Below are 26,138 nucleotides of genomic sequence, written 5' to 3' on the forward strand. Positions count from 1 at the left end.
GGGGGGGAGGGGAGGGAAGAGTCGCCCAATTTTTCATTGGCCCGGAAGATACAAGCTATCTAATCGTGCAGTCAGTCATCGCCATATTAGCAGCACGCCCCTTTCCCTCTCTCTTCCGCCGCTGAGTCTGAACCGAGCCCTAGGAAGCCTTCCACCGTTCCACATGTTGCTCTTGTTTGGCACAAACTTGCTGGGTGGGATGGAGCTTTTAAACTTGGCTAGCCGAAAAGTTGAGAGAGCCACATTTAATGCAAGAGCAATCGAATCACCACAGGTGACAGGAGTCGGATACTTATACTACAGTTAGTCCTCGCACTCTCGCTCTCTCGGTCACCTACTACCTTCTCTCCCCCCCTCTCTCTCGCCTTATCGTCAACCCCCACGTTTAATGCAACACACGACCCTGCTGTAGCCTGCCCTCGTTTCTGCTCTCTCTTCTGTATTGGGGATAGTTTCAAATAGTGGTACACAGCTGCTACTCTCGCTCTCATCGTCAGCCGCAGCGGCTAGTTTTCTTCAGCATGTGCGCACCCTATCAGAAGGCTCTCTTAGCGCTCTCCTGCGTCGTCCGTAAATCCAGTAACGCGCCGCCCGCGCGCGCACATGAATCTCCTGTCTCAAATTTAGTCATTCCTTCACACACACAAACACTAGCACCACACACACACACACACACACACACACACACACACACTCTCGCTCACTCACATAGGCGCATAGCGGAAGCAGGGACGGATTTGAGAAAGAAATGGAAACAGGAGAGTAGCAGAACCTGCTAAAACTCGAGCTCCTATTCAATCAACGCCCTCCCGGTACAGCCTTCAGTAGCAATCTCTCTGTTGTAGCTTCTCCTCTCGCTGCTCAAGCTTCAAGAGGCAAAGGAGAGAGACGACAATCTTAAAACCCAATCTCTGCACCAAGCTAACAATGCTTCCTTGGAGAAGGTTAGTGCTATTTTCTTGAAATCCGTGTCCTCATCAGGTTACCTTCATACCTAGCTCCATTATCGACCAGACCATGGCAACATGTGGTCGATGAATGTCAGATCGAACTCGATCGTACACAATTCTGTGCATGCACATACATACTTTTGTTCACACACTTGAGCCTCTACAATTCATCATCTCACACGCAGAGCAATGTCTCTGCTTGTGCTTTTGCACTCATTGTCCTAGTACCAAAGTTCTAACATCTACAACCACCTGAATAATGTGACTCACCTAACGGTCTCATTGTGCTTGTTGTTACACAATCTGCCACATACATCACCATGTTCTTTTCCCTTTCATCCAGTCTGCATACTCCATAGCAAAGAAGGCTGGACATGCTCATTGCATGCATGCATGCACTTTCCTTCTCCAGCTCTTTATAATGTGGATAAATTTTCAATATAGCCTGCTTTCTCTCCTTGTAATCTGCACGTCAATTAGCAGAGTGCCCCTTTGCTATTGCCACCTATGCCCTGAAACTTGCGGACACACTGTCATCCCATATCCTTTCGGGCTTGGCAAATGTGGGTTACCGGCCTTCCAGTTACAATGCAATGATCAGTCTCAGCTTCTCGTTTGGCTGAACAAAACGGATTTTAGGGTTCTTTCCATCACGTCACAGACGATTGCCATCAACCCGATGCGCGAATTTTCCTGTGGATATGCTAATATTGAGTTTTTTAACTTCATTGGTGAGTCCAATTATGCGATACCTGGAAGCAGCTACAATATCTCTCGGAGGAATGCACTGATGATGTATAAATGTGATCCAAGCAGTAGCTGTAGTTGTGATATTCAGCCCGGATTTGATGGGGCTTCAAATCTAGAGCGGGTTTATAATTGCCCACGCCGATATTGTTGTGGGTCGCTGCAAGACCATAGCTTGCTGAGCTTGATGAGGAACTGCACAAGCTTTGTGAGTTGGACTTTACATTCCCAACCAATCAATTTACTCATTCCTGTTCAGATTCAAGTGCAATATGGTCTGGAGCTTGAAGCTTGGGTTCCAGGACCATGCACTTGCGCTGCCAATGCCAAGTGCAATTTAAGCGATGATGGTCGAAGTCATCAATGCCACTGCGAGAATGGACTTGTGGGTGATGGATTTGCCACGGGATTGGGCTGCCATGCAAATGGTATAATTTAGATTCGACCTCTGTGTGTGTATGTGTGAATCTTTTGTTAAATGTAGGTCTGCTTGGATACTTTTGTAAACACATATGTATGTGCGTGTTTGCTGTTTAATATATGTGTGTGTATCTTCTTGTCTGCGTGAGCATACGTACGTATTGTACGCACACATTCATATACACACATGTCGAGTGTTGACACATATGTATGTGTGGGTTTGTTGTGTAATCGTATGCTTGAATGTATGTGTGTCTTGAGTATACCTGTGCATCGTGCTTACTTTCATACACATGCTTTTTTGTGCTTTTGTATTTTTGTGTATGTGAAGGTATTGTAGATAATGGTAGTTTTTTATGCACGTGCATTTATATACATACATGCGTGTATCACATGAGAGTTCTTACGTACGCGCTTCTGTGTCCAGTTTCATCTTGCAGACACGAGTCTTTTGTTGGCTGTACAAGAAATCTGGTCCTCCTATCTGCTGGTAAGGGGGATTTCTCGCCAATCAAAGCAGCACTTACACAATGCATTCTTCTCCCTTGCCCTATATGTAAATACCTTTCTACATGATTTCACAAAACTGGAGACTTGCTTGCAGGTTTGACGGCGGGTACAATCATTGTGGTCGTCAGCATTCTGGCCATCATATTGCTACATCGCAGAAAACGAGCCTTTCAGGATGTGCAAAGCAGGAGAGACATAAAGCAGATTGAGGGGCTGCTATGTAATCATAGTGTAACAAAGGTTTTTGCATACAAGGATTTGGAGAAAGCTACAAAGGGCTTTTGTGATCAGTATAAGCTTGGCAATGGAGCTTTTGGGACGGTATATGCAGGGAAGCTTTCAGATGGCAGATTAGTTGCTGTTAAGAGGATTAATTACCGTTATATGCAGGGCATTCAGCAGGTTGTGAATGAGGTAAAAGTCTTGACGGCCGTAAAACACCAAAATCTTGTGCAGCTGCTTGGTTGCTGTCTCGAGTATGGAGACCCATTACTTGTGTATGAATATGTCCCTAATGGGACATTAGCAGAGCATTTGCAAAAGGTTAGAGGTACCCACTTAACATGGTCCCGCCGTGTCAACATTGCCACTGAGACAGCTCAAGCTCTCACCTACCTTCACTCTCTAGACCCTCCCATCTATCATCGGGATGTAAAATCTAGCAATATCTTGCTGGATTTGAACTTCACATCTAAGGTGGCTGATTTTGGTCTCTCGCGTCTTATCTTTACCGAGAATTCTCATATTTCTACAGTTCCTCAAGGTACTCCGGGCTATCTAGACCCTCAATACCAGCAGAGCTTCCACCTTTCTGAGAAGAGTGATGTGTATAGCTTTGGGGTTGTGCTGGTGGAAATCATGACTGCCTTGAAGGTAGTCGACTTCACACGCGACAAGAGTGAAGTGAACTTGGCCAATCTAGCCCTCGCAAGGATTGGCAATGGCACTCTTGATGACGTGATCGATCCGAGTTTGGAGGCAGGAAAGAATCCTCAGGTAAGGGCTATGATTCAGGTTGTAGCGGAGATTGCATATAGGTGTTTATCTTATGATAAGGATGCAAGGCCCACTATTAAGGAAGTCTTTCAAGAGCTTGAGTTTGTGAGAAATGAAACAAGGAAGTCAAAGGTGCCAAGGCTGTCTTTTGATAGATCAAGGAGTCAATTGTGGAACTCGAGGAAGGAAAGCTCTGCTAGAATTCAGTCAGTGTCGTGCTCTTCAGCGGATGAGAGCCGTGAAAGCTCCTTCCGCACTGCATGAGGGTCTAGACCTGTTATATTTGCTGTGTACAAAACTAAATGCAAAAGGCAGGCTTTGAATTCTGATATTAGGACTTGGTGTGAGACGTTTTCGGGCTTGAGTTAGTGCAAGACCTAACTTTTTGTCTCCTTCCTCATGCACTATGCAGTAGTAGCTGAGTGTGATTGATATAAACATACTGATTATTATGCAGGGTGTGAGTATCATGTTGAGTTCTACTAGTATATCTAGTAATTTATATCTGTTAATACCAAATGCACGTTCATTGGCTTATTTAAGTTGTTGGAAGTTCAAAATGGAAAGAGAGAGAGAGAGAGAGAGAGGTAGGTCTTCACACATGGGCAAGGTCGTGAACTCTTTCCGGTTGGGATCATGCCCACATCACATGGCATTATGCACTCCCACACTGGTTCATTTCACACTCATCTTACATCCTATCTTGATGTTTACATAGCCTACACATTGTTACCCCGCTTTTGTACTTCCTTTTTGGTGAGAAGGAGGTCTTGCAGAGTTAATGTCTATCCAAGATTGGCATACCAGACGAATGACATGTGCATGTGTGTCCTCCGGGCCTCGGTAAAAGGACAAATGAAATCTGAGAGAAAGTGAGAAGACGAAGAAGAAGAAGAAGAAGAAGAGAATTTTAACGTTGTAGGAAACAATCCCAAGAGACCTTAAAGATATATCTGACGAGGAGAGCTGAACTCAAGACCTGCTTTTCAAGAGGGATCATGAAAAATGCCAAATTGATCAATTGTCGATGGATTGTGAACAGAAAAGGAACACAGTGAAAGGAAATCTAAAACTGTCCCTAGCTCCCCAACGAGGGTTGCGCACACAGGATGGTAGGTGGCGTGATTGTTCTTGTAATTTATTCATTTCATCCTAATCAAGCTTACAAGCTGGGCAAGTACATTGAGCATTCATCTTCTGATGTACGTGGTTAAAGCTTTGGATTGCAATGCACTTTGAAGTATCTGCCCCTCTGCCTCTGCACAAGACTTGAGTCGGTGAAGGTCTTTAGTCTTCCCTTGTGCTTTGATCTTGCAACGGTACTCCCCACTTGATGTGGGCGAAAACTTGTTTATGGCCTTTCTCTGCGGAAGTATCTGATCGTGTTAGCTTCCCGAGCTTTGGCACAGAGGCATTTGTCTCCTTGACTTACGAAGCACTTCCCTTATTGAAGATCGCTTAATTGTATATAATTACAACCCTTGATTTCGGAGTCTTTACATGTCCCTTGTCAGATTTTATATGGTGTTAAGAAGTTTGTAGTATGGCTAGGAAAGCATCAGGCCATTGAATGTGAGTTCACGGGAAAATCAAGCAAATTGTAGATCCTACATTATTATTTCATGAGAGAATCTTAATTGGTGGCCTCACAAGCTCGCACATGAGGGTAGAAATAGCATGGTGCTGCACTAGGTCACCAGGTCGCCGGCCTTTATAATCTATCTACGATGTATTAGATAGCCAATTTTTGGCTCTATAAGCATCTCTAAGCTTGAGCAACAATGGCAAGGACGTTAATATGACATTTTGAATCTATTTTTTTGGGTCATTTTTTACCATTTAATGACCATTTTTAGTTCAAAATTGATATTTTTTTCTTATTAAATGTCCATATTTTTTCTTATTAAATTTCCAAACGAGTTGGAAAAAAATCTCTAAAATTGTGGAAATTTTCCTTGAAGTTTAAATTCCATGTTAAACCGCAATTTTTCACTTGCCAAGCACTTGGGATACATCTTTTATGGCAACGTAAAATTTGAATTGGATTGTCCGCATTAGATTTTTTAGATAAGGCGAGCGTGCCATTTAGAAACACTTGACATTTGTACATTCTGAAACCAAGTTAAGCATGTTATAAAGAGAGAAAAACGCAACAAGTGACGGCATTGTGAGAGCAAATGTGGGCACAAGTGTGTGGGTGCAACGCAACACACAATATGGTGGAGCTATTGGTGAGACTCTCTCTCACCCAAGCATGCACAAGTCCGTGGGTGCAGTGTGGTGCACTAGGAGACACACAATATGGTGGAGCTATTGGTGAGACTTACTCTCACCACTCCTTGTTCATTACATCCAAAGAATAGGGTTACGGGTTAGTGATGGGCGTCTGGACCCAGACATGGGGCCTGAAACCCTTACAATCAATCACAACATGGGCGAAGTGAGCTATGTATGTACAAACCTGCACAATTGTGAAGCATGACTGTAGCTTCACCCTGCGTCCATCATCTGTATGCAATGTGCAAACCGCTCTGAAGATAGACTCTTTGTCAGAGCATCCCGTGAGTTCTCATTTGTGTGCACTTTAGCTATTTCAACTCGTTTGCTTGCCAAAATATCTAATATCACATGATACCTGACAAAATATCTAATATCACATGATACTTGACCTCGATGTGTTCTGATTTGGAATGAAACGCGAGGTTCTTTGCTTACTCTGGCTGTCACAATGTAACATTGGAGTCTGCTGTATACCAAGGATGCAAGTCAACCTATCGGACAAATCAGGTGTACATGGGTGTGTGTCCTCTATACATAAACTCAAAAGACATCCAAACAATAACTGAGCTATGAGTTGTACGATCAACCCATAAAGCATAGTGCGATAACCTAAGCCACTCTCCCAGTTTACTTTTGTAAGCCTTAACCTAAGCTTTAATGATAGAAAGTTGTGTACACTTAAATTTACCATTTCCTTCAAATTTGTAAGCAATAGTGAGAGCAAGTTTAATGCCCAACCTAGAGAAATACTCTTTGGCTTTGTTAGCATCCAACACACCCCTATTTGTTGTTATTTTCTCAACATAGCCATAACAACAAATCACATCTTCCTATAGAAATTTCTGTGATTTTTGTTCTTAGAGCACGATCTTTAACTTGGTTGGTGAAGTCTTCTCGTGCAAGCATTATGTATCTCATTTGCCATAAACCCAATGGCATTGTAATCAGATGTACTACTCACTTATAGTGCGTGGCCAATAGGTGAGTAGGGTGCCGATGACATATATTTGAATACATTCGACAAGTTTCACAAGACTCCACAAATTGAGATATTTCTTACATACCTTTCTACTAATACCTCTCTTTGATTTTGGAAAATGTGGCCCATACACCTCTATGTTCAACATAAAGACTCTCATGAAACATTTTTATAAGCTCTTTTTGGGTATCCTTATCATTCACAACACTCAACGACATCCCATATAATTACTTTGGATGCTTCCACAAGTAGCCATCTTTCAAATAGTATCCATAAATTTTTCAGTGTACTCTTTTGAACTCTTGATCGGACCACAAAAGTGCTTGGAAAGTGTTCAACCAACAACCAATCACCATCATATAGGTTCCTATAAACAACTCAAGTGCATTTGACATTCAAACATGACCACCCTTGGCATGAGGGCTAGTATAAAACCTGGTGTCTATATCATCACCCTCGACAACCAATTCTTCTTCATTATCATACCTTGCTTTAGGAAACATATTTGTAACTCAATTATCTTTATCTGTAATATGCTTAAATTTTGGATTCCAGGACCTCATGTAGGCAATACATCTCAACATAGCAATGTCAGAATTTGAACAACATGTGATCATTCCAAAAAGGGGTAGACAATCAGTTTCCATTATTACATTTGCTCCTATTTAATACTCTTTATCACAATTTAGTGTTGTGACTAAACTCCATAATTCTCTTTTTACCTATGCATAATTGTGTTGGCGAGTACTTAGGGCCTTTGCTCCAAATCTCACCACTTATCGCTTGCCATCTTCATCAACTTGCCCAATCGCCCATCCAATTCTTGTGGGGCTAGTATCCACTGTCACAACCACATGTCTTCCATATTAGTTTACTTTCCTTAAAGTTAGAGAGATAAGCAACAAGTTTTTTAATTTCCTTATGGCATGTGTATACATGGCTTCCCATTAAATTTTTTGATTCTTTCTTACGAGTTGATACAAAGGTTCTGCTACATGTGTATATGTGGACCCTTATAACATAAAAAGTCTGCTTGCATGATCTGATTTGACTAACTCTAACAATCCAACATAGAATAGCTGTCAAAAGTGACCATCTCATTCCATTTTGGTGATCATGATGGTGAACTGAATAGCTCTTGATAGAGAATCTATCTCTTAGTTGGGTTTTAGAGTTAGCTGAATTCAATCATGTTACCTAGAAGAGTCGTATGCAGAAGAAGGCCGACAAGCAGATTCATGGAGGAACCAAATTGTGCCAGTACCATTCCACAGGAGTCGGACCGAGGCTCTCACACTGACATTGAACTTGGAAATGAAACCGACGGGAACTTGGATTAGCGAGAAGCTGAGGAGATGGAGGATTCTCGACATTCTCACCAATCTAGGCGAAGGCATTTGGAGAGAGCAGAGTGGCGCTCTCACTCCAAGGAATCTCAGAAGAAGGATAAGGGAAAAAGCCAAAAGCATACAACTGACAATGAATGCAATAAGAAAAGTCACCATTTAGTACAAAGGAAGTTAAAAAAAAAAAAACACTCGGAGCCAGAGCTGTGATTGAGACAGATGACAATGATAAGTGGGATACCGATACAGATCATTACAATAAAAGACAAACCAAAGAAAAAAAATTAGTTTTAAAAGATAAATCTAGGCATCATGAATGATCTACTTATTTGAAAATTGCATTTCCAGTATTCAAGGGGGTAAGAAGGATGACCTATATGAGCATATTCAGGCATTTGAACAATATGCTGAGTTGCTCAAAGATATCGATGAAGATGAGTGGGGGGAGTATTTTTCCTATACACTAAAAGATGCAACTAGGAAATGGTAATATCATTACCCATCATGCCATCTCAGAACTTACAGCAAATTTGGTCAAAGATTTTTGCCTAGAAATGATAGGGGTGACAAGGACATCCTCTGTGAATTAGACAGAATCAAGCAAGGGAAACTATCAGTTCGAAGCTATGTTGAAAAGATCAAGGAACCGACTCGACAGTTGCATGAACCCTTGTCAGAGAAAAGAATGAGGGCTTGGTTCCTTAGTAGATTCATAAGTAAGAAGCTAAGGCCCAACAGGAGGTTCCAGCCCCAACCAGGAAGTTTAATGATTTGGTTCAAAGAGCATTAAAACTTGAGCAGCAAGCCAAGAAGAAAAAGGGTCATTGAAGTAGAAGAGATTTGAGTGATAGTGACACAAGTAGAGTCGATGGCCGAATGAAAAGGAGGTGGTGCAAATTGGCTACATCCAGACAATCAAGAGATTGAAGAGTGGAATCTTGCCTCAAAGGAAAATCCCAGAATGGTGAAGATCAACAAACATTTGAAGCTAGAGATTAAATAAAAAGCAAAGGCATTGTTTCAAAAGTACAAAGACATATTTGTGTGGAAGCACACTGATATGAAGGGTGTCAATCTAGAAGTGTGCCAACACTGGATACCACTAAAATAAGATGCAAGAACAGTAAGGCTACAAAGGTATAAAATGAATCCCAATTACACTAAGAAGGTAAAAGAGGAGATTAAAAATTTTCTAAAACCTGGGTTCATTACTGAAGTGGCAACGAGCAGCAACTGGTTATTTCTGATTGTAGTGGTACTGAAGAAGAATGGGAAGTCGGGTGTGTATTACAGGAAACTTAATGCTTAGTACATCAGAGATTTATTCCCACTTGCATTCACAGATATGCTGATAGATGAGATTGTTGGCCGCAAAATGTACGGTTTCATGGATGGCTACAATCAATTGAAGATTGCATCAAACGATCGAGCAAAGATGGAGATCTTCAATGACTTTTTATATAAGTTCTTGGCTATTTTTATAGAAAATTTCACAATCTTCTCAACTAGAGAAAAGCATCTGCTGTTTTTGAAAATGGTTTTTGAAAGATGCAAAGAGAAGAGAATTTGTATAAACCCATTTAAGTCAATGTGCATGGTCTGAAAGGCCAACTTCTAGGATACATTGTCTTTAGGAATGGTATTGAGATGGTAGAGGATAAAATTTAATATGTTCAACTGGCCACCAGAGCACCAACAAATGTATTTGAACCAAGTTCATTCTTGGGGTACGTTAATTTCTATAGACAATTCATTCACATGTTTGCGGCAAAGGCACTCCCTCTATATGAGTTGACTTAGAAGGCGGAAAAGTTCATTTGGACACCAGTATGTGAAGAAAATTTCCACTGTGTGAAGGAGGCGATCAGAAGGAAGCCGATCCTTTGTCAACCAAACTAGGATGTTATTTTCCATGTACACATGGATGCATCTGGAATGGTGATGGGAGCAATATTAGCTCAGCCTGATGGGAAGACAGACTATCCAATCTACTTCGCCAATTGCCGGTTCAGTATAACTAAACAAGGCTATTCCACAACTGAAAGGGACGCACTGAGAATGGTTTTTAGTGCAATGAAGGTCATACATTATCTATTGGGAAAGTTATTTGGCTTGTATGTGGATCATCAGGCTCTTCTATTTTTTATCAACAAAGTGATTATCATTTCGGAAATTTTGAGGTCACTTTTTGCCTTTTAGCATCTAGAGAGAGAGAGAGAGAGAGAGAGAGAGAGAGAGAGAGTGCTCTCAACCAATGGGAGGAGAGCCTTCGCTACAAAATAATTGGAATCATTCCATTTGAAAAAAATAATTGGATTTAGGAAATGGAAAAAATCTTTGGGTAAATGTCACTTTCCATGCATGAAAGTGCTATTTGTATCGCAAACCTATCCTTTTCACCTTGCTTTTTATCTTTTTTAAACCTTTCCTTTTACCTCTTATTTCTCCGTTATGGGATGCCTTTTGTAAGAAAACAAACGTGGAACTAACGTTAAAATTTGGATTTCCTTCTACATACTTTGTACCTTGAATGTCCTTTTCAAGAAAATAACACGTGGAACTAACTTTCAAAAATTGGATTTCCTTTGCATGCTCTATATTTCCTTCCATTCTTGCATGCTCTGCACCTCCTTTGGATTTCCTTTGCACCTCCTCTACATAGAAGCTATGGCTACCGAATCCAAAATACCAAGCACACTCATAGAATTAGTAATTACCTACAATGCATTCAACAAAGGAAATCAATGGATTCCAATCACCATAACCAAAGGTCATTGGATTCTTAAAAAACATAGTAGAACAAGAATCCGTTCTTGTCTTGCTGGAAGGGAAGAGTGAAATGTTTTTGGCAAGGAACTAGTAAGAAGAGCATCAAGGTAAGTCTTGTGTAGCATGTGTATATGCATAAAGAGCTACATGTGGATATAGAGAATTACAATCTTTCTTTGCATATACCAAACAATAAGTGCAATTGTCTTCTGATCTTTATTTCTTTACAAGTAGAATTCTCACTCGTCCTTTATTGCTTTATTAGCCTTTTCTTTCTGTTTCATTTGTTTGCACATAGGATTTTTGTGTAGTAAACCTATAGCTTGCACACTTCAACAAGTGAGAGTAGACATGCAAGATGAAGACATTAAAATATCTACCTCATTTACCTTTCAACTAGATGGAAGAAAGGTATGTGACTATTATCTTTCTTATTTTTAAATACATCCATGCTTCCTTTCACTTGTTGTTTGTCTTGTTTGATGTACGTGCCAAAAAAAAAGAGAAGAAAGTTATATGCAGAGATGTCCCACAGGGCATGCTTGTTTTGACACCATGTTGAATTTGAGATCCTCTTTCCATATAGTAAAAATCTACATAAAGATTTAAACAGCTATGAGGTCATCCTCTATATATTGCTTATAGCTAAGGCATCTTGTAAATGATGAGCTAGGTCTTAGCATTTTGTAGATGCCATTTTGGAATTTTGTATCTTGAATATGAATGAAATATGGACTTTTGAATCTCTTATATTTGATATTTTTTATTAATACTATTGTCTAGGATATTTATGCCTTTCAAATAAAGTAAAAGGTATTTGAAATGAGTACTATTGTCTTGGTTTTTGGTGCCATTCAAGAAATTATAAGATATTAAAATAGATGCATTGAGATAAGACACATTAAAAAAATCCATAAAGCTATTGCAATTTAATTGGGATTGGACTAAAAATAGAGTTGATAAATGGGCATCTCCAATTGCATGTCATTTAGATGGGAATAGGACTTGGGTGATCAAAGCTAAGTGCTATTTTTCATGCCCTTTGAAGAAGGGAAAGCAAAAAGAAGAGGAGGAGAAGAGGAAAACGAATAAAGAGGAGGAGAAGAAGGCAAAGAAGAAGAGGAGGAGGAAGAGGTGGAAGAGGGAAAAGAGGTGACTTTCAAGATCTTAACATACCTCAAGAAGGAACATGCCGAATTCTTCACTCAATATTTCTTCAAACATGGCATGGGCATGTTATAGGGTATTAAATATGACTTGAAGGAGATTGCAAAAATAGATCCAAAAAAATCAAAGTTAAATGAAATAGACAGACCACATTTATTCTTTGTTGAACTTAATAAAGGACTCATTTCACCAAATTGGGTCAAACAACTTTTGTTTGATTTATGTAAGTGGATGGATGCATATAACTTTTTGGCCTTATAAAATTGATTGACCTTACATAAGTAAATCTTGTATTTATAGAAATGACTAGTTTTACATAAGTGTGTGCATTCCAAAGGTCTTTGGTAATACAAAGGTGATTGACTTTTCTACAAAATACTGGGCTCAAAAGATATTTCTCCTTGGTGGTTTTGGTTCCTTGAAAAGGGTGGATGATTAATAGGGCTCTTCCTACGAGGGATTGTAGAGAGTGGTTGATGATTCCAAGGAGGCTTTGGATCTTTCATTGCTTCCTCTTTTTGTGTATCCATATTCTCCTCTGAAGGGGGAGGGGGGGGGGGTTCACTTGGTACGCAAAATATGAAGGGCCCTTCATATTTCGCATACTGGGTGAACCCCCCTCCCCCCTTTTCCTTAATCATGTCCTCATCGCAACATATGTCTTCAAATGTCTTAGTAGAGGTAAGGATGGTAGAGTACAAAGGGCTTCAAGTCAAGGACATTGAAGAGAGTGCAAATGATAGATTGATGAACTTTCTCTGCAACATCTAGGAACTTTCAAGATTTAAGTATATTAAGGATATTTTCAATGAACCGTTTGACATAGATGAGATACTTGATGGATTTTCCTCCATTTTAAGGAGATAGAAGACTTTTATACAGAGACAACATAAAAACACGTGTTTGGTACAGTGGTGCACATGACTGACATATGCAAAGTTGGAAGTTGAGTAAAGTAGGTGCCTCTAAGAGATGGGGATCACTGCAAGATGAGTGGAAGGTTTTGGAGGTCTCTTGTCAGTTTCATGAAAATATGGAGTGCCATATGGTGGATTTAAAAATAGGTCTTCTTCTTTTTATTAATCTTAGCCCATCTTCATAGGGGAGGTCAACACCAAAGCATATACCAATTGGTGAGTCTAATCAGGAGGAGAAAGAGAAAGTTGATTAGTGGTAGGAGATGGAGGAAAGGGTTCAGAGTAGGGAGGTTCCGGATGTTGCTATATTCAAGCTAACAATATAACCAAACTTGAGGAAAACATTGAGCCCTAGGAGCATGGCTTGATCCCTTGCTATGCACAGCCACATTTCCAACTTACAAGGTAAACAAGAAAGATTGTGTTTATCTCAATGATATTTAGTGTCTATTTGGTCTCATAGAAGACTATTGCTTTGCAATTCTTGCTGAGTGGGCAGAGAATGACAAGAACTTTGATGACAATGACTTATCATACCCTCTAGCCCTTCTGGACACAAAAGTAGAGAAATCTATTGACAATTAACAAGTGGAAAATCATGTGCTTGATATTGTTGTTAAATATGAAGAGTAGGGCCTACCAATTGAGGAGGAGCTCCACAGGCAACCAAATGAAAAAATGCCACAAGATCCATTAATGTCTGGAATGAAGAACTTCTCAATATGATAAAATACCAAAGGTACCTAGGAGAATGCTACACTATAATTGTCAACAAGATAATTCCATTGCTATTCTATTCATTTTATAACTGCTTGTTTACATATTGAAATTCTAGACAATGACAAATTTCTTGGAAGAGGAAAGGGTTCAAGGCCCTTGGACTTACAAAGGAATCAAAGCTTGGACCACTATATTGGAAAGTTCAACAAAGATACAATGGCTATTTTCCACAATAAGTTGTCCTCGTCACTATTTCTGACTTTACTAGCCCTCAAGGCTGTTTCAAGGATTGCTGGCTCACATGAGTTTCCTCCAGGGATAGAAAAGATTGTCTGGTTAGAAAAGGAGGAGGAAATCAGGATTTTTGGCTTCTATCTTGGCCTTGCGGTTCTAGGGCAGCATATTTTGGCACTATGGATTCCTATGTGCTTGCACACACTAGTGAAGTGTCAAAGCACATAACAAGGTACAACAAGTAGAAGCTCCTCAAATTTAGGGGGGATTTTTAGAACCTTAAGCTAAAACTTGAGGGTCTTGTTTTGTCACTCGTTGTCTCTCTCTTGTGGCAAGCTACTGTAAAAAATTCTCATTCCTAGATGAGCCCTTGTAAGCCTCCTGCTTTTTCTGTCTACTACTTTGTAAATCAGTTGTTATTTCAAAATTCTCCATATAATATTTTTGGCATCGTGTGATCTTATCATGTGCCAAACGTGTCTGTAGAACCTTTGAAATACTTCAAGTAAGTTGTTGGCTCTGTTTTTACCTCCTCCATGTCTTGTGTGCTTGAAGAATTTTGTCCTTGCTTTGTAAATGGGGACTTCTTCATCCCTTGTGTTGACCATATGGACAAGCTCCCATATTGGTCTATAAACCAAGGGGAGTGATTGTATAGGATGTGTTGCACGAACAAGTTTTAAATTTTATTAATAGAACTATGGTTAATAATATGCTTTTGAGATGAACATAATAAGATTCTTACCATTTAGTGTGTAAAGTATTCAGAGTTCCATGCATTTACCATTGCATTGTTGAACTTGTTGAGACCTTTCTTGAAGTTTGATAGGTCACTCTTTTCCCAATATCCATCCGGTCCATGGTCCAGACCAAATATGCTTCTCTACTTGAACACTAAAATTCTTACTCTGCTACTCGACTTGGATTTAATGCTTTGTTCATCAAGATTATTGACTCTCTCTCTAATCTTGATAATCTCACTCTCATCTAGTTTTATAACAAAAATAGCAACACCATTCATCTCAAAATGTTGAAGGTCGTAAAACTTTACCATTGCTCTTTGAAGAGTCTAGCAATCAAAGAATATGTTATTGACCAAGGATTCCCATCACCTTTTGATTGATCTTATGCCTTGCCTTTCGGAAAAGTGATGCCTTAGGAAGCAAAAATCCCTTCGACTTTCATTGCTTTAGCTTTGTTTTCATGACCTTGAACAACTTCCTATAACTCTCCCTGCTGATTCCAACCTTGTCCATAGTGTCCTACAAGAATCCATTAATGGCCTTTTTGAATTTCTTGTCATCTATCACACATGCATCCAACAACCTTTGAATCTCAGTCACATTTATATATGTCTCTTTCATTCTTTGAATTGAATCAATCTTTGATGGACAAGGTCTTTTATCATATGGTTGACACGTATGTCCTACAATAAGAATTTCATTCAAACATTGACTTTTGTCTAGACAAAGTAAGGTTCCTATATAAGGGGCAGAGGTTGGGTGGAGAGATAAGTTCTAAAGTCCCTCTAGTCTCACAATGGTAACAGAGCTAAGTTTAGCAAAGGAAAGTCGTGGAGCTCATTTGGGAAAAGGACTTGCATGATCTCTCTCTCTCTCTCTCTCTCTCTCGCTCTCTAGAGATAAGTTCTAAAGTCCCTCTAGTCTCACAATGGTAACAGAACTAAGTTTAGCAAAGGAAAGTCGTGGAGCTCATTTGGGAAAAGGACTTGCATGATCTCTCTCTCTCTCTCTCTCTCTCTCTCTCTCTCTCTCTCTCAGAAGGCACGTGGGCATGGCCGCTTAGAGGAGTAGAGAGGAGTGGAGCGACCTGTTCAAAAATGAATTTCTGCCCACAAATGAAGCGTACAAAAATTATTTTGCATGGGACAAGTGCTCTATGTGTCAACATAAGACACGATTGGAGTAAATCTCACACTATTGTTATGTGATTCTTAAGTTGGAGGGTCTAGATACTTGTTAGCAAGTGTATGGGCTCATACATGGTTCCACCAAAGCTTAAGAAGCATGTTAAAACCCAAAACCCCAAGACACTTGAGGAGGCTATAGTGCAAGCGCATATACACAATGATCTTGATGAAAAAGCATCGCATAATACTCATGTGTCTGACACCGCACATGCAAATGCAAGAACGGAGCATGGATATAATAAGTGAAAAATTTATAGTAGCTACATCTGACGCGTCCAAGAAGCCCAAGGGGCTTAGGGGCCATCTTTCTAGTGAAGAGTTTGAGAAGGCTAAGAAGAAAAATTTATGTTGTACATGTTTAGGTAGTGGACATGGCTAAAAGGATTTTCCGAAGGAGAAATATGTTGTCCAAGGTAGGGAGAAAGCGGTGCACATGGTGCAAATATTGCCTCAGAGTCCTCCTCTCATTTTTCCAATATGGAATTAGCACACACCAAAGTAGTGCACAAGTTATGTATCACGGCCTCAATGTGACAACCAGCCATGGGTTCATCCAAGGTCACAAGGTGCGAATCTTGGTAGAAGATGGTGCTTCACACAATTTCATTAACTTAAGTTAGTGAAAGGCTCAATTTTCCCCAGACTCCGAATTCACATTGTTACAAGGTAATGATCATTAACGACCATGGCGTTGAGGTGTGGGATATTCAAGTGAAAGATGTACCGCTAGAAATTTAAGGGTATCACACGTCGTTGAATTTCCAATTCATGAATATGGATCGGGGGCAGATGTGGTGCTTAGTCGGGAGTGGTTATATGGTTTAGGGACATTACTAAAATGTAGCTATGAGCATAATAGTTTGATGTTTGAATCCAATGGTGTGCACGTACAGCTGCTAGGGGAGAAGGATGTTGCTTCCTCATCACTTATTTGTACAGCAAAACCTATAAACCTCTATTCTCAAGATGAAATACAAGAACTCTTTTTGTGTTACTCATCACTATGTCATTTTTTTGTCAAATGTTGATAATGTGTTAAATGACAATTCCTCAACATCGCATGCTTCTCTCTCTTCTCTTCCAACTATGGCTACTTCTCTCTTACTAGAACAAGCAAATGTTGTTAATAAGTTGAAAGATTAATTAATGGAAAGATGTGTTTTTAGATGATTTTTCATGACCAAGGTTACCGCCGACACGTGTTGTGCAACATGGCATAGACATGGTTGTAGGCAAGCCCGTAAGTAAATTATTGTACAAAATGATTCATTTTGAGACTACTATGGTGGAGCGTCAGCTTGCTAACTATCTCAGTAGAGGGTTTATACAACCCATTTCTTCACCATGGGCCTCTCCCATCTTGGTGATGAAGAAAAAGAACGGTAGTATGCTCACATGCATAGATTACAGTGGATTGAACGCGATGACTATTAAGAACAAGTATCCATTGTTGAGAATGGATGAGTTATTTGATAACCTCACCCATGCTTGTATCTTTACAAAGATAGCCTTGCGGTCAGGGTATCATCAAGTACCCATTGAACTTGTTGATATACCTAAAACTAGTTTTCGAACAAGGTTTGGATACTATGAGTTTTTGGTTATGTCCTTTGGGTCTTGGGGGATTTACTCTTTATAGAAAGGGACATGCCACTTGCGAGCGAAGAATCTTAGAAAACCCCATACTTACAACTAGTGTAAGGTAATTATGAATCCCCTTCTTATACTTGTAAGAGCTATAATGAGAGAAAAAATGCACCTCTATCTTACATATAAGGCTTTGTATGGTTCTTTTGAAACACTCTATGGCTAAATATATTGTGTAGTAAAAGTCTTTTTTTGTGTGTGTTTTTAAGCACTAGTTTACGTCAATATACCTACATGGGATTCTCCTTATTCCTAAACCTCAAACAACTCTAACACCATAAGAGAGAACAAAAATTAAGTAATCCTTGATGACAACGTGTAAGTACATACAAACTTGAGGTGATTTACATGCAAAAGGTCTAGGTTTTGTAATATCAAAAACCTACTTTCAAGTGATATTATATGAGAATTATAAATATTTTGTTAGAAAAATTGGCCTTTGATGTATTCATCAAATTCTCTATTATATATATGTCAATGTCAAAATATCTTATTGATAGATTTTAAAAGTAAAGATATGTTTCTCTCCTTTCAATGCATCTCTATCTCTTTTCCTTCCCCTTTCCCCTCTCCCCTTGAGTGAGATTTATATTCCACCCCCTACTTATAGGTTTAGAAGGGAAATTATTGGGGGTCTACCCCTAATACTTGTGTCTAGTTCTTTAAAGAGCCCCCCTTTCCTACACTTACATGGCACAATAAGTTTTCCATAGTTGATCCCCAGTGCTTTGGGTTGACCAATGCACAAGAAACTTTCTTGATGCTTATGGACAATGCCTTGAAACTATATCTTGGCAAGTTTATTATCATTTTTCTCGGTGACATTCTAGTGTATGGTGCCCATGAGGAAGAGCACTTAAATTTGAAGCAAGTGTTTGAATTGTTATACAAAAAAAACATTTATTGGGTCATTGCCTTTTTTATATAAATTGCTTCACATGACATTAATCTCTGACCCATGTCCTATTAGTGCAATGTATGGCTCTTCTAGGTCTCCCACTTTTACCAAGGTCTCGATAGTTGCTCTTGTTTAATGACTCTAGAGTAACAACTCTTGTGAGTGGTCTCAGCTTCATCTTTATCATCCAAGAAGTGAACCTATTTTACTCATGTGGATTAGTAGCATCCAACAATATTTTCCTCAAGTCTTAGATCACCAGAAAGTTGTACACTTTGTACATTTAAATTTTCTCCTTCACCTTGTACATAGATAGCCTCAGTATGAGATTGCCACTTTCTCTTCATAATCTCAATGATTTCTTCATGGAACTTTTGCTTCGACATGTCAAGGAACTATCCAAAGCAAATTCAACCTTACTGTTCAAAATCCTCTCTTTCGAGAACTTTTTGAGATTTGTTGCTACATGTATATCATATTGGAGCTTGTAAGTTGGACTTTTTGCTTTACCTTCTTCTTTTCTTTAAAAGCTTCGTGCATAGGTACTTGAGCTATAGGAATCTCTTGTGGAGAAGCTGATTTAAGAGGCACTGTGTCATTGCTTCCTTCACTCGTCTTGATCCTTTTTGAAGGTCTTTCATCCCCATTCTCACGCATGAGTTTCTCTTCAAGAATGGCCTCATTGGTTTGACATTTGGAAATATATGCATGCACTGACAAGGAATCCACTGGATTATTCTAATCCATTTCCATATGAATGCAATCTCCAACTTCATGTAAAACCTCTTTAGTTGTTTTACCCTTCACAGTGGATTCTATTGCATGCACTGACAAGGAATCCACTGGATTATTCTAATCCATTTCCATATGAATGCAATCTCCAACTTCATGTAAAACCTCTTTAGTTGTTTTACCCTTCACAGTGGATTCTATTGCATATGTTCATAATTCTCCAACTTCGTCATATACATCCTCTTAATGGGCTTTATCTTCAACCCATAGGTGACTAGGCTCAACCATTGAAATGGCTTGGTTAGTAGCCATGCCTTTACTTAACTTCTTCAAAGTTTGTCCCCAAGGGCTTACCTATGTGAGTTAAATCAATCCTACCCATCTTTAAAGAAAACAAGGTCCTTTATCAAAGCATCTTTAGACTTTCACAATACCTCCTTCCACAGTTGTTACTGTTACACCATATGCATCTATGTGCAAAGCCTTCTGTGTTTTGAGATCTTTGCCCTATAGGTTGGCATGGTGGTTGTCTCTTCTCTTCTAACCTTGCAAGTTTCAACTTCAATTCTTTCATCCCTTTAACAAACTCATTTTGAGATAGATTTGCCACTCTTTGGAACCACAATAACAATCTTTATGGAACTCTTAGGAACGCTTGAGGCTTGATTAATGTTTGAGAAAAAGGACGTGCTGCTTGGAAACAACTTTTCACAATATTTACAACAACTATTTCTGTCAGAGGGTTACTTACAAAGCACAATATGTGAACTAAGTGTGATGCACTTCTCATAGCACAAACAATCAATCTCGACAAGCTTCCTGCTCGTGATGAGGTCTCTTGGAATGCATTGATTGTAGGATATGTCCAACATGAGCAAGGCCAAGAGTCTTAGGCTTGGGCTTAGACTATCAACGTATCTCTCCGTCGTTTTTGTTTAGCTAGCAGGGATGTTGTATCTTCAGCCTCATTCCACTTAGTCTCTAAGCTTTGTTCATCGTCTTTGTCCACAAGTAGTACCTCCAACTTCTCTTGAATCTCTTTCCTTGCAACCTGCAAAAAGAGCTCCATCTTCTCTAAAATTAGGGCATCTTTTTTTGTCCATGATATTTGAGAATAGCATTGTTCAAATTCCCTTAGAGTTTGGTGGGTGAACACCCCTCTTTTGGCTTAACTACCCACTCTAAAAATGTTCTCTTTGTCACCCTTTCAAAGTCCTCCATAAAATAGTCTTCCTTCAAAGCTAATTTTATTTCTTCCCAACTTTGGCCATGTTCATTCTTAATTACCCTTATATGGTCTCTAATCTCAAGAACCATGACAAGCTCAAAACTTTGTACCATCTCCGCTTGAAGTACTCAATACAGTTTCATCCCCCTTACATACCCACGAAGATACTTTGTTACATCTTTACCATCAAATTGGCATATTTTTTTCACCATTGATTGAAGGGATTTAGTTGAAGAAAGTTCACTTCTTTCAACAACTTGTAACACAACAAATTCTGGCTAGATCAAACTACAGTTGCTCCATAGCTTTGAAGCTTCATGTTGAGATCTTCAATAATTTTTAAACGGTCACGCTAACCTACTTCAATTCGGGTTCACCAAAAACTATGTTGAGAAATCGTTGGGCCTCTGACTTTGAGAGTTTACGAGCAAATCGTAGATGATTTGAAACAAAAGAAATACTTGAAAAGAACAAAACTTAAGCCATGAAAGCTTCAATCCAAAGAAAAAACCAAGATCAATTCCACTTCAATTCCTCGTTGAAACCATTCATGAAAGCTTAAACATTCATTAAACAATCCCATATGATTATTTGATGAGAGAAAACCCTAATTGATGGCCTCTATGGCTCGAACACAAGATTGAACGGTCGAGATCTTGCAAAATTTCGCGCTGACTTATAGATGAGGACTAGGAATCCTTGTGCACATACCTCCGAGTTCACTCTCAGTTCACACACCTAGTTCAAATGACGATCGGACGGCCCGGATTGCACCCGCCTCGCGACGCCTACTGTGGGCCATTGATCCCACCTCCCTAGGGAGGTGTCAATTAGTGACGAGGATGGCAAACCTATGTTTAAGAAGAGCTTTTCACTACCTAAAAGATAGCTTATTCCCCTCCTTTTTCAAAATGCCAGTGGGGTTTGTGAGTTAACGTCTGAGAGAGGGCTGTCACGTAGGAGAGAACTGCAAAACCACAAGTGACGTGACACGAGCTTACTGTACGCCAATCTTGGGGCCAATCCTGTCACAAGTAGCAGCACAAATTTCTGGTATAGGTAAAATCTTTAAACTTATATATGATTGATATGAAATGTGGGAGTTAGCCAAGGGCTTGCCATTGGGAAGATGTTCAGAGCCTGTTGACCATTTTTTCGTAGGAACGAAGTTCAAAGCTGGAGAAAATCACTCACAAAATCTCGCAAACTGCCACAAGTCCTGGACTTTTTGAGACTTCTGAATGCGGAAGATTTTTCAAGATCTTACTATCCTTTCAACTCAGATAAGGTTGAGTAATCAGCATGCCATCTTATCATAGAAACTAATGGAGAGTACAATGCTCCTGAAACACTCAGCCTTTTTTGCTCTCTATCCTCACCATCAATGATCAACACCCTCTATACTTTTCGCTATGCTTAACCGTGCAGTGATGGCATCAACATATATGCTTGGACAGCACCTCAGCAAGTTCCTCTAGATGAGACATCGATGCCATTACTGATGACGATAATGAAATAGAAGCTTCCTCTTCCAATTGGAAGATTAGACGTGCAAGCTTCCCTAGTGCCATCAAGCAACAGGTTTGCAACACCATGGTGTCAAACCTTCTGGGGAAGGATGCCAAATATATTACAAATAGCTGATTGGAACTCTTAGTCTATACGTTGCTGCATTCCCATGGCAACTACAAGCATGCATGCTTGATATATTGCTACCTGCTACAGTCATCTCCTGCTGAAAATAGTTCAAAGCTTCCTGGCACTGACCCTGTCAGGCATATCCTGTAATCGATCCGTCCAGTGGCACAAGAAGCTAGTGAAAAACTTTCCATAGGGGATAAGCTGCAATCAATGAATTCCAAGAGACACCAGACAGGAAGCTCATCAAGAACTTGTGCTTTCAAAAGGACACACTAAACTTGGCATAAATGTAGACAGCTAAGAACGACTTTTTTTTTTTCAACAGCCCTCTAAAAAACTCAACATGAATTTGCTTGACAACACTGATGTCTTGCATAATGCCAAATGCCTTCAAACTGCAAGCATAGGTGATCAATATGGAGAGAAGCCAAAGCAATGCCAAGGAGGACTTGTTTTTTTCAACAGCTCTCACTAGCAATCTTATCGTGAATTTGTTTGCCCATTCTACGTGCATGCCACACGTGCCTTCAGAAAACAAGCTTAGGACACAAATGAAGAGAACCTTCGTTTTGCATTTGCTGAGCAGTCCTGCCTTCTATGCACTCCAAGGGACCACATCTCGGACAAGAATCTTATCGACAACTTGCTGTGTTTTCAAAAGTACACCACACTTGGCATACATGTCGACTAAAGCATTGCCAAGCTTGATGTTTTTTCCCACTGACGATTTGTTTGACCATGTTAACGTATTTCATGCTGCACACATGCCTTCAACATGAAACTATAGATGATTGCACTTAGACAGAAGCCCTTGGTCGATTTGTTTGCCCATGTTAATGTCTTTCATGCTGCACACATGCCTTCAAAATGAAATTATAGATGATTGCACTTAGACAGAAGCCCTTGCTCTGCCTTCATGAAAACAGCCCAGAGCTTCTTGGCCTTGCCCAAGTTGGGTATATCCTGCCATCAATGAAATCCAGATCATAACAACCCGGACAAGAAGCTCGTCAAAACTCCACCACATTAAGCTTCCTAATGCGTTTGCCCATGTCAATGTCTTACATAATGCCACATACCTTCAAAATGTAAGCCTGTTTAATTGCATCTAGAAAACCGTCAGACTTCGTATAGCTTTCATGCCCTAGAACTTGTTGGGCATATCATGCACAATCAATGCAATCCAAGAGAGTTGAGAGTTTTGGAGGACATTCTTGAGTTTCCCGTCCAGATCTAGTGAGTGAAGACATTTCTTGGCTTTCCCGTCTAGAACTAGTGAAGGCTTCTCCGTGGTTGTGCCCGGATTTTTGAGGCTTTTATAAAGTCTAGGCATCATGGGGTACTTTTCCCAAATTTTATCCGGTGTGCCACAAGTGACCTTTTTGTTGGAAACCCTATTTTTATGCTTTTCGACCCATTTGACATGGGTTATTGAGATGTGGGTCGGGCACTTTTGTTACTTCCCTATGTAGGGAAAAGGGGTGGGGGGGGGGGGGAAGAGAAGAGTGGACACAAAGTGGTGGAATTCCACTTCCAGATGCACGGCCCCAAAGTCTGGCACCCCTCTTTCTTTATCGATGATCACAGAGTACACAGCCGGAGAAATGAGCTCTGCAATCTACAACCATGCAATGATTTGCAAACTCCCCCCTCAAGGCCCTCTATTGTAGGTGCAAGGGGCCCCTAAATTGGGCAGCCCCAAAAGAATGCAATTTGCTAGAAATAACTGCCTGAAAAGCTGCCCCAAAAAGCTCCGCTGCTGTCCATCAGCTGCCACAAATCGCAGTTGTCTTGCTTGCCAAGCTTTCCACGTCATCAAAATTCACGAATGAAACACTCGAACAATGCGTGCGTATCAATCATGCAAACACACAATACTTCCTGTGAGGGTTCTTTGGACCTAGGCTCGATAGTCAAGATCACTTCTTCCTGAAGGGGTTCTGTGGACCTAGGCTCAAGAGCCAAGATCGCTTCTGCTTGAATGATCGAATCGTCCTATGGGGGTTCTTTGGACCTCGACTCGAAAGCCAAGATCGGATCTTCGTGATTGATCGAATCTACAACGAGGTTAGTTTCGCTAGAAAAAGCATCCACTAACACATCATCCTTGTGAACAATCACATCATCTTCATGCAATTCATCATGCTTGTGAGAAATCACATCTTGATCATGCAAATCATCATGCTTATCATTGGCATCCAAATCATCATGCTTAGCAATATCATTCAAATCATCATGCTTATCATCGTGCAATTCATTGTGCTTATCATTGTCAAGCAAAACATCATCATGCTTCACACAATCATGCAAATCCTGTGTGTCCTGCTGTGGAGAAGAAGAGACTGAGAGAGTCTCCGTCTCCTGAATGCTTGCATCTGTGTCGGCACGGGATACAAGAGTCGCAAGAACTCTTGCATGTGTCGGTCGCACCGTTCTTGGCTTGCCTTTCTTTCGGCTTCTCTTTCTGCTTTTTCTTCTGCGTGTCTGCGTTTCATTTCTGCCATTCTTTCCTTAAACATCTGCTTTAACTCCTCCATAGGGTCGGAAAATGGAGACCTTCTGCTGTGCATCCGGCGATTGATCAACTGGAGAAAGACAGTGGCTTTCTCGGTTGGTAGTGCTCCTGTGTTTAGATGCCAGGAGAGGGTTTCAGGTGGATTCCTCCAGGGACTGCAGTTCGGTACTTGGGTTGTCAGGTTGGTTTGGATTTGTCCCCCGAGCAGCAGATTGCTCCTCTCCTCCTGTCCATCAGGAGAAAGCTGTTACATTGGAGCTCAACACGACTTTCGCTGGCTGGTAGAGTAGAAGTTGCCAACCAGGTGTTGTTGGCGACTATGTGGTACATCACTTCTTGCTGGATCTTCTCGAGTTCTTGCATCAGCCAGGTAGAGAGGCTGATCAGGAACTTCCTTTGGTCAGGTCGCGACACTCAAATTGCCCGAGCCAAGGTGGCTTGGTCGGTCATCACACTTCCTTGTTCTCAGGGAGGGCTTGGGATCATTGATCCAGCACAGCAGAGCAAAGCCCTTCTTGGGAAGTTCCTCGTCAGAGGACTTCTTCCAGGCGAGGAGCCCTGGAAGGAGTTCTTGCTGCAGAGGCTTCGTGCCAGGGTGCCTCAGTCAGGAGGCCCTTGGCAACCTTCGACCAGATGGATCTTTACAGAGTTGCGCCGAGTTGGTTTGAGCAGGAGACTGGAGGACCGATTCGCTGTGAGTTTGCTTCGTTCTTGGGAGCTATTACGGCGTGGCCTAGAGCAGAGACAGCCGACGTGCACGGAGGAGCGCCTACGGCAACCCCTCGTCTGGAACCCCATGGTTAGCACTCAGAGAGGCCACTTGGTTGGGAGTAGGCCTCATGTTTCTTGGGGTCCCATGGCAGCAGGTCCAACGCGCTCTCTAGGTGACTGGCTAGAGTTCACAGGTTTGTCAGAGGAGGTGCAGGCTATCCAGCTACAGGGCATGAGAGGGGTTCAGAGCATGTGTCAGGACATCTCAGAGTCAGTTCCAGCTGAGTGGCTCACGCCTCTCGAGCCAGTAGCACCCCGGTGGATGGGAGCCTTCACAAAACTGGAGGTTCTCATTTCAGTCAGGGCTTGCTCAGAGACTGTCCCAGCCCTGTTCTTCGAGCTTCAGGGTGGGGGACGATTATAGCGAGTTGCAGTCGAGGCCCCACAGGTAGCAGAGTGCTGTTTCCAGAGGATCCGAGTTGTGGGCATCTGTGGGAGGACTTGCGTCATAGACCCTGACCCAGCAGCTCTTGAGACAGGACACTAGAGGCTATGGGCTTGGGAGTGCTGTCCACTCGCACGAGTACAGTGGGATCCTGGTGAGTGGCTATGGAGGGACCCCCTCTCTTCTGCAGACCGCCCAGGAGTCCCTTTCTTTCAGTACATTGTTCGGCTTGGACGTCATATACTTGCAGCACAGAGAGAGGCCCGCCCAGCTGCAGCACGTCATTGGCAGGAGGAGGGCCTCACAGTTGAGTTCTTGGCAGCTTTTTGGCAGAGGCTGTGAGACTCCAGACAGCC

The 26,138-nt window shown here is 41.0% G+C and overlaps 1 protein-coding gene across 1 annotated transcript; it reads left to right on the forward strand.

Annotated features, from left to right (window-relative positions):
• Positions 1-333: 333 nt before the first annotated feature.
• LOC147434376 (Protein kinase superfamily protein) lies at positions 334-3,972 on the forward strand. Its single transcript, XM_086490860.1, has 3 exons — positions 334-2,125; positions 2,545-2,607; positions 2,722-3,972. Exons 1-3 carry the CDS (start codon positions 1,336-1,338, stop codon positions 3,885-3,887), a joined length of 2,019 nt encoding a protein of 672 aa, XP_086346986.1. The 5' UTR covers positions 334-1,335; the 3' UTR covers positions 3,888-3,972.
• The last annotated feature ends 22,166 nt before the right edge of the window (positions 3,973-26,138 follow it).

This window comes from Adiantum capillus-veneris, chromosome 19, assembly GCF_014529385.1.
Source record: "Adiantum capillus-veneris isolate H3 chromosome 19, ASM1452938v2, whole genome shotgun sequence".
NCBI lineage: Eukaryota > Viridiplantae > Streptophyta > Polypodiopsida > Polypodiales > Pteridaceae > Adiantum > Adiantum capillus-veneris.

What these genes read in the sequence shown, in the direction of transcription:
- LOC147434376 (XM_086490860.1), top strand. Translation starts at nt 1,336, where the DNA reads ATGCATGCATGCACTTTCCTTCTCCAGCTCTTTATAATGTGGATAAAT. An exon ending in ATTGGGCTGCCATGCAAATG is followed by an intron (nt 2,126 to 2,544) that starts GTATAATTTAGA and finishes TTCTGTGTCCAG; the next exon opens with TTTCATCTTGCAGACACGAG. An exon ending in TCTGGTCCTCCTATCTGCTG is followed by an intron (nt 2,608 to 2,721) that starts GTAAGGGGGATT and finishes ACTTGCTTGCAG; the next exon opens with GTTTGACGGCGGGTACAATC.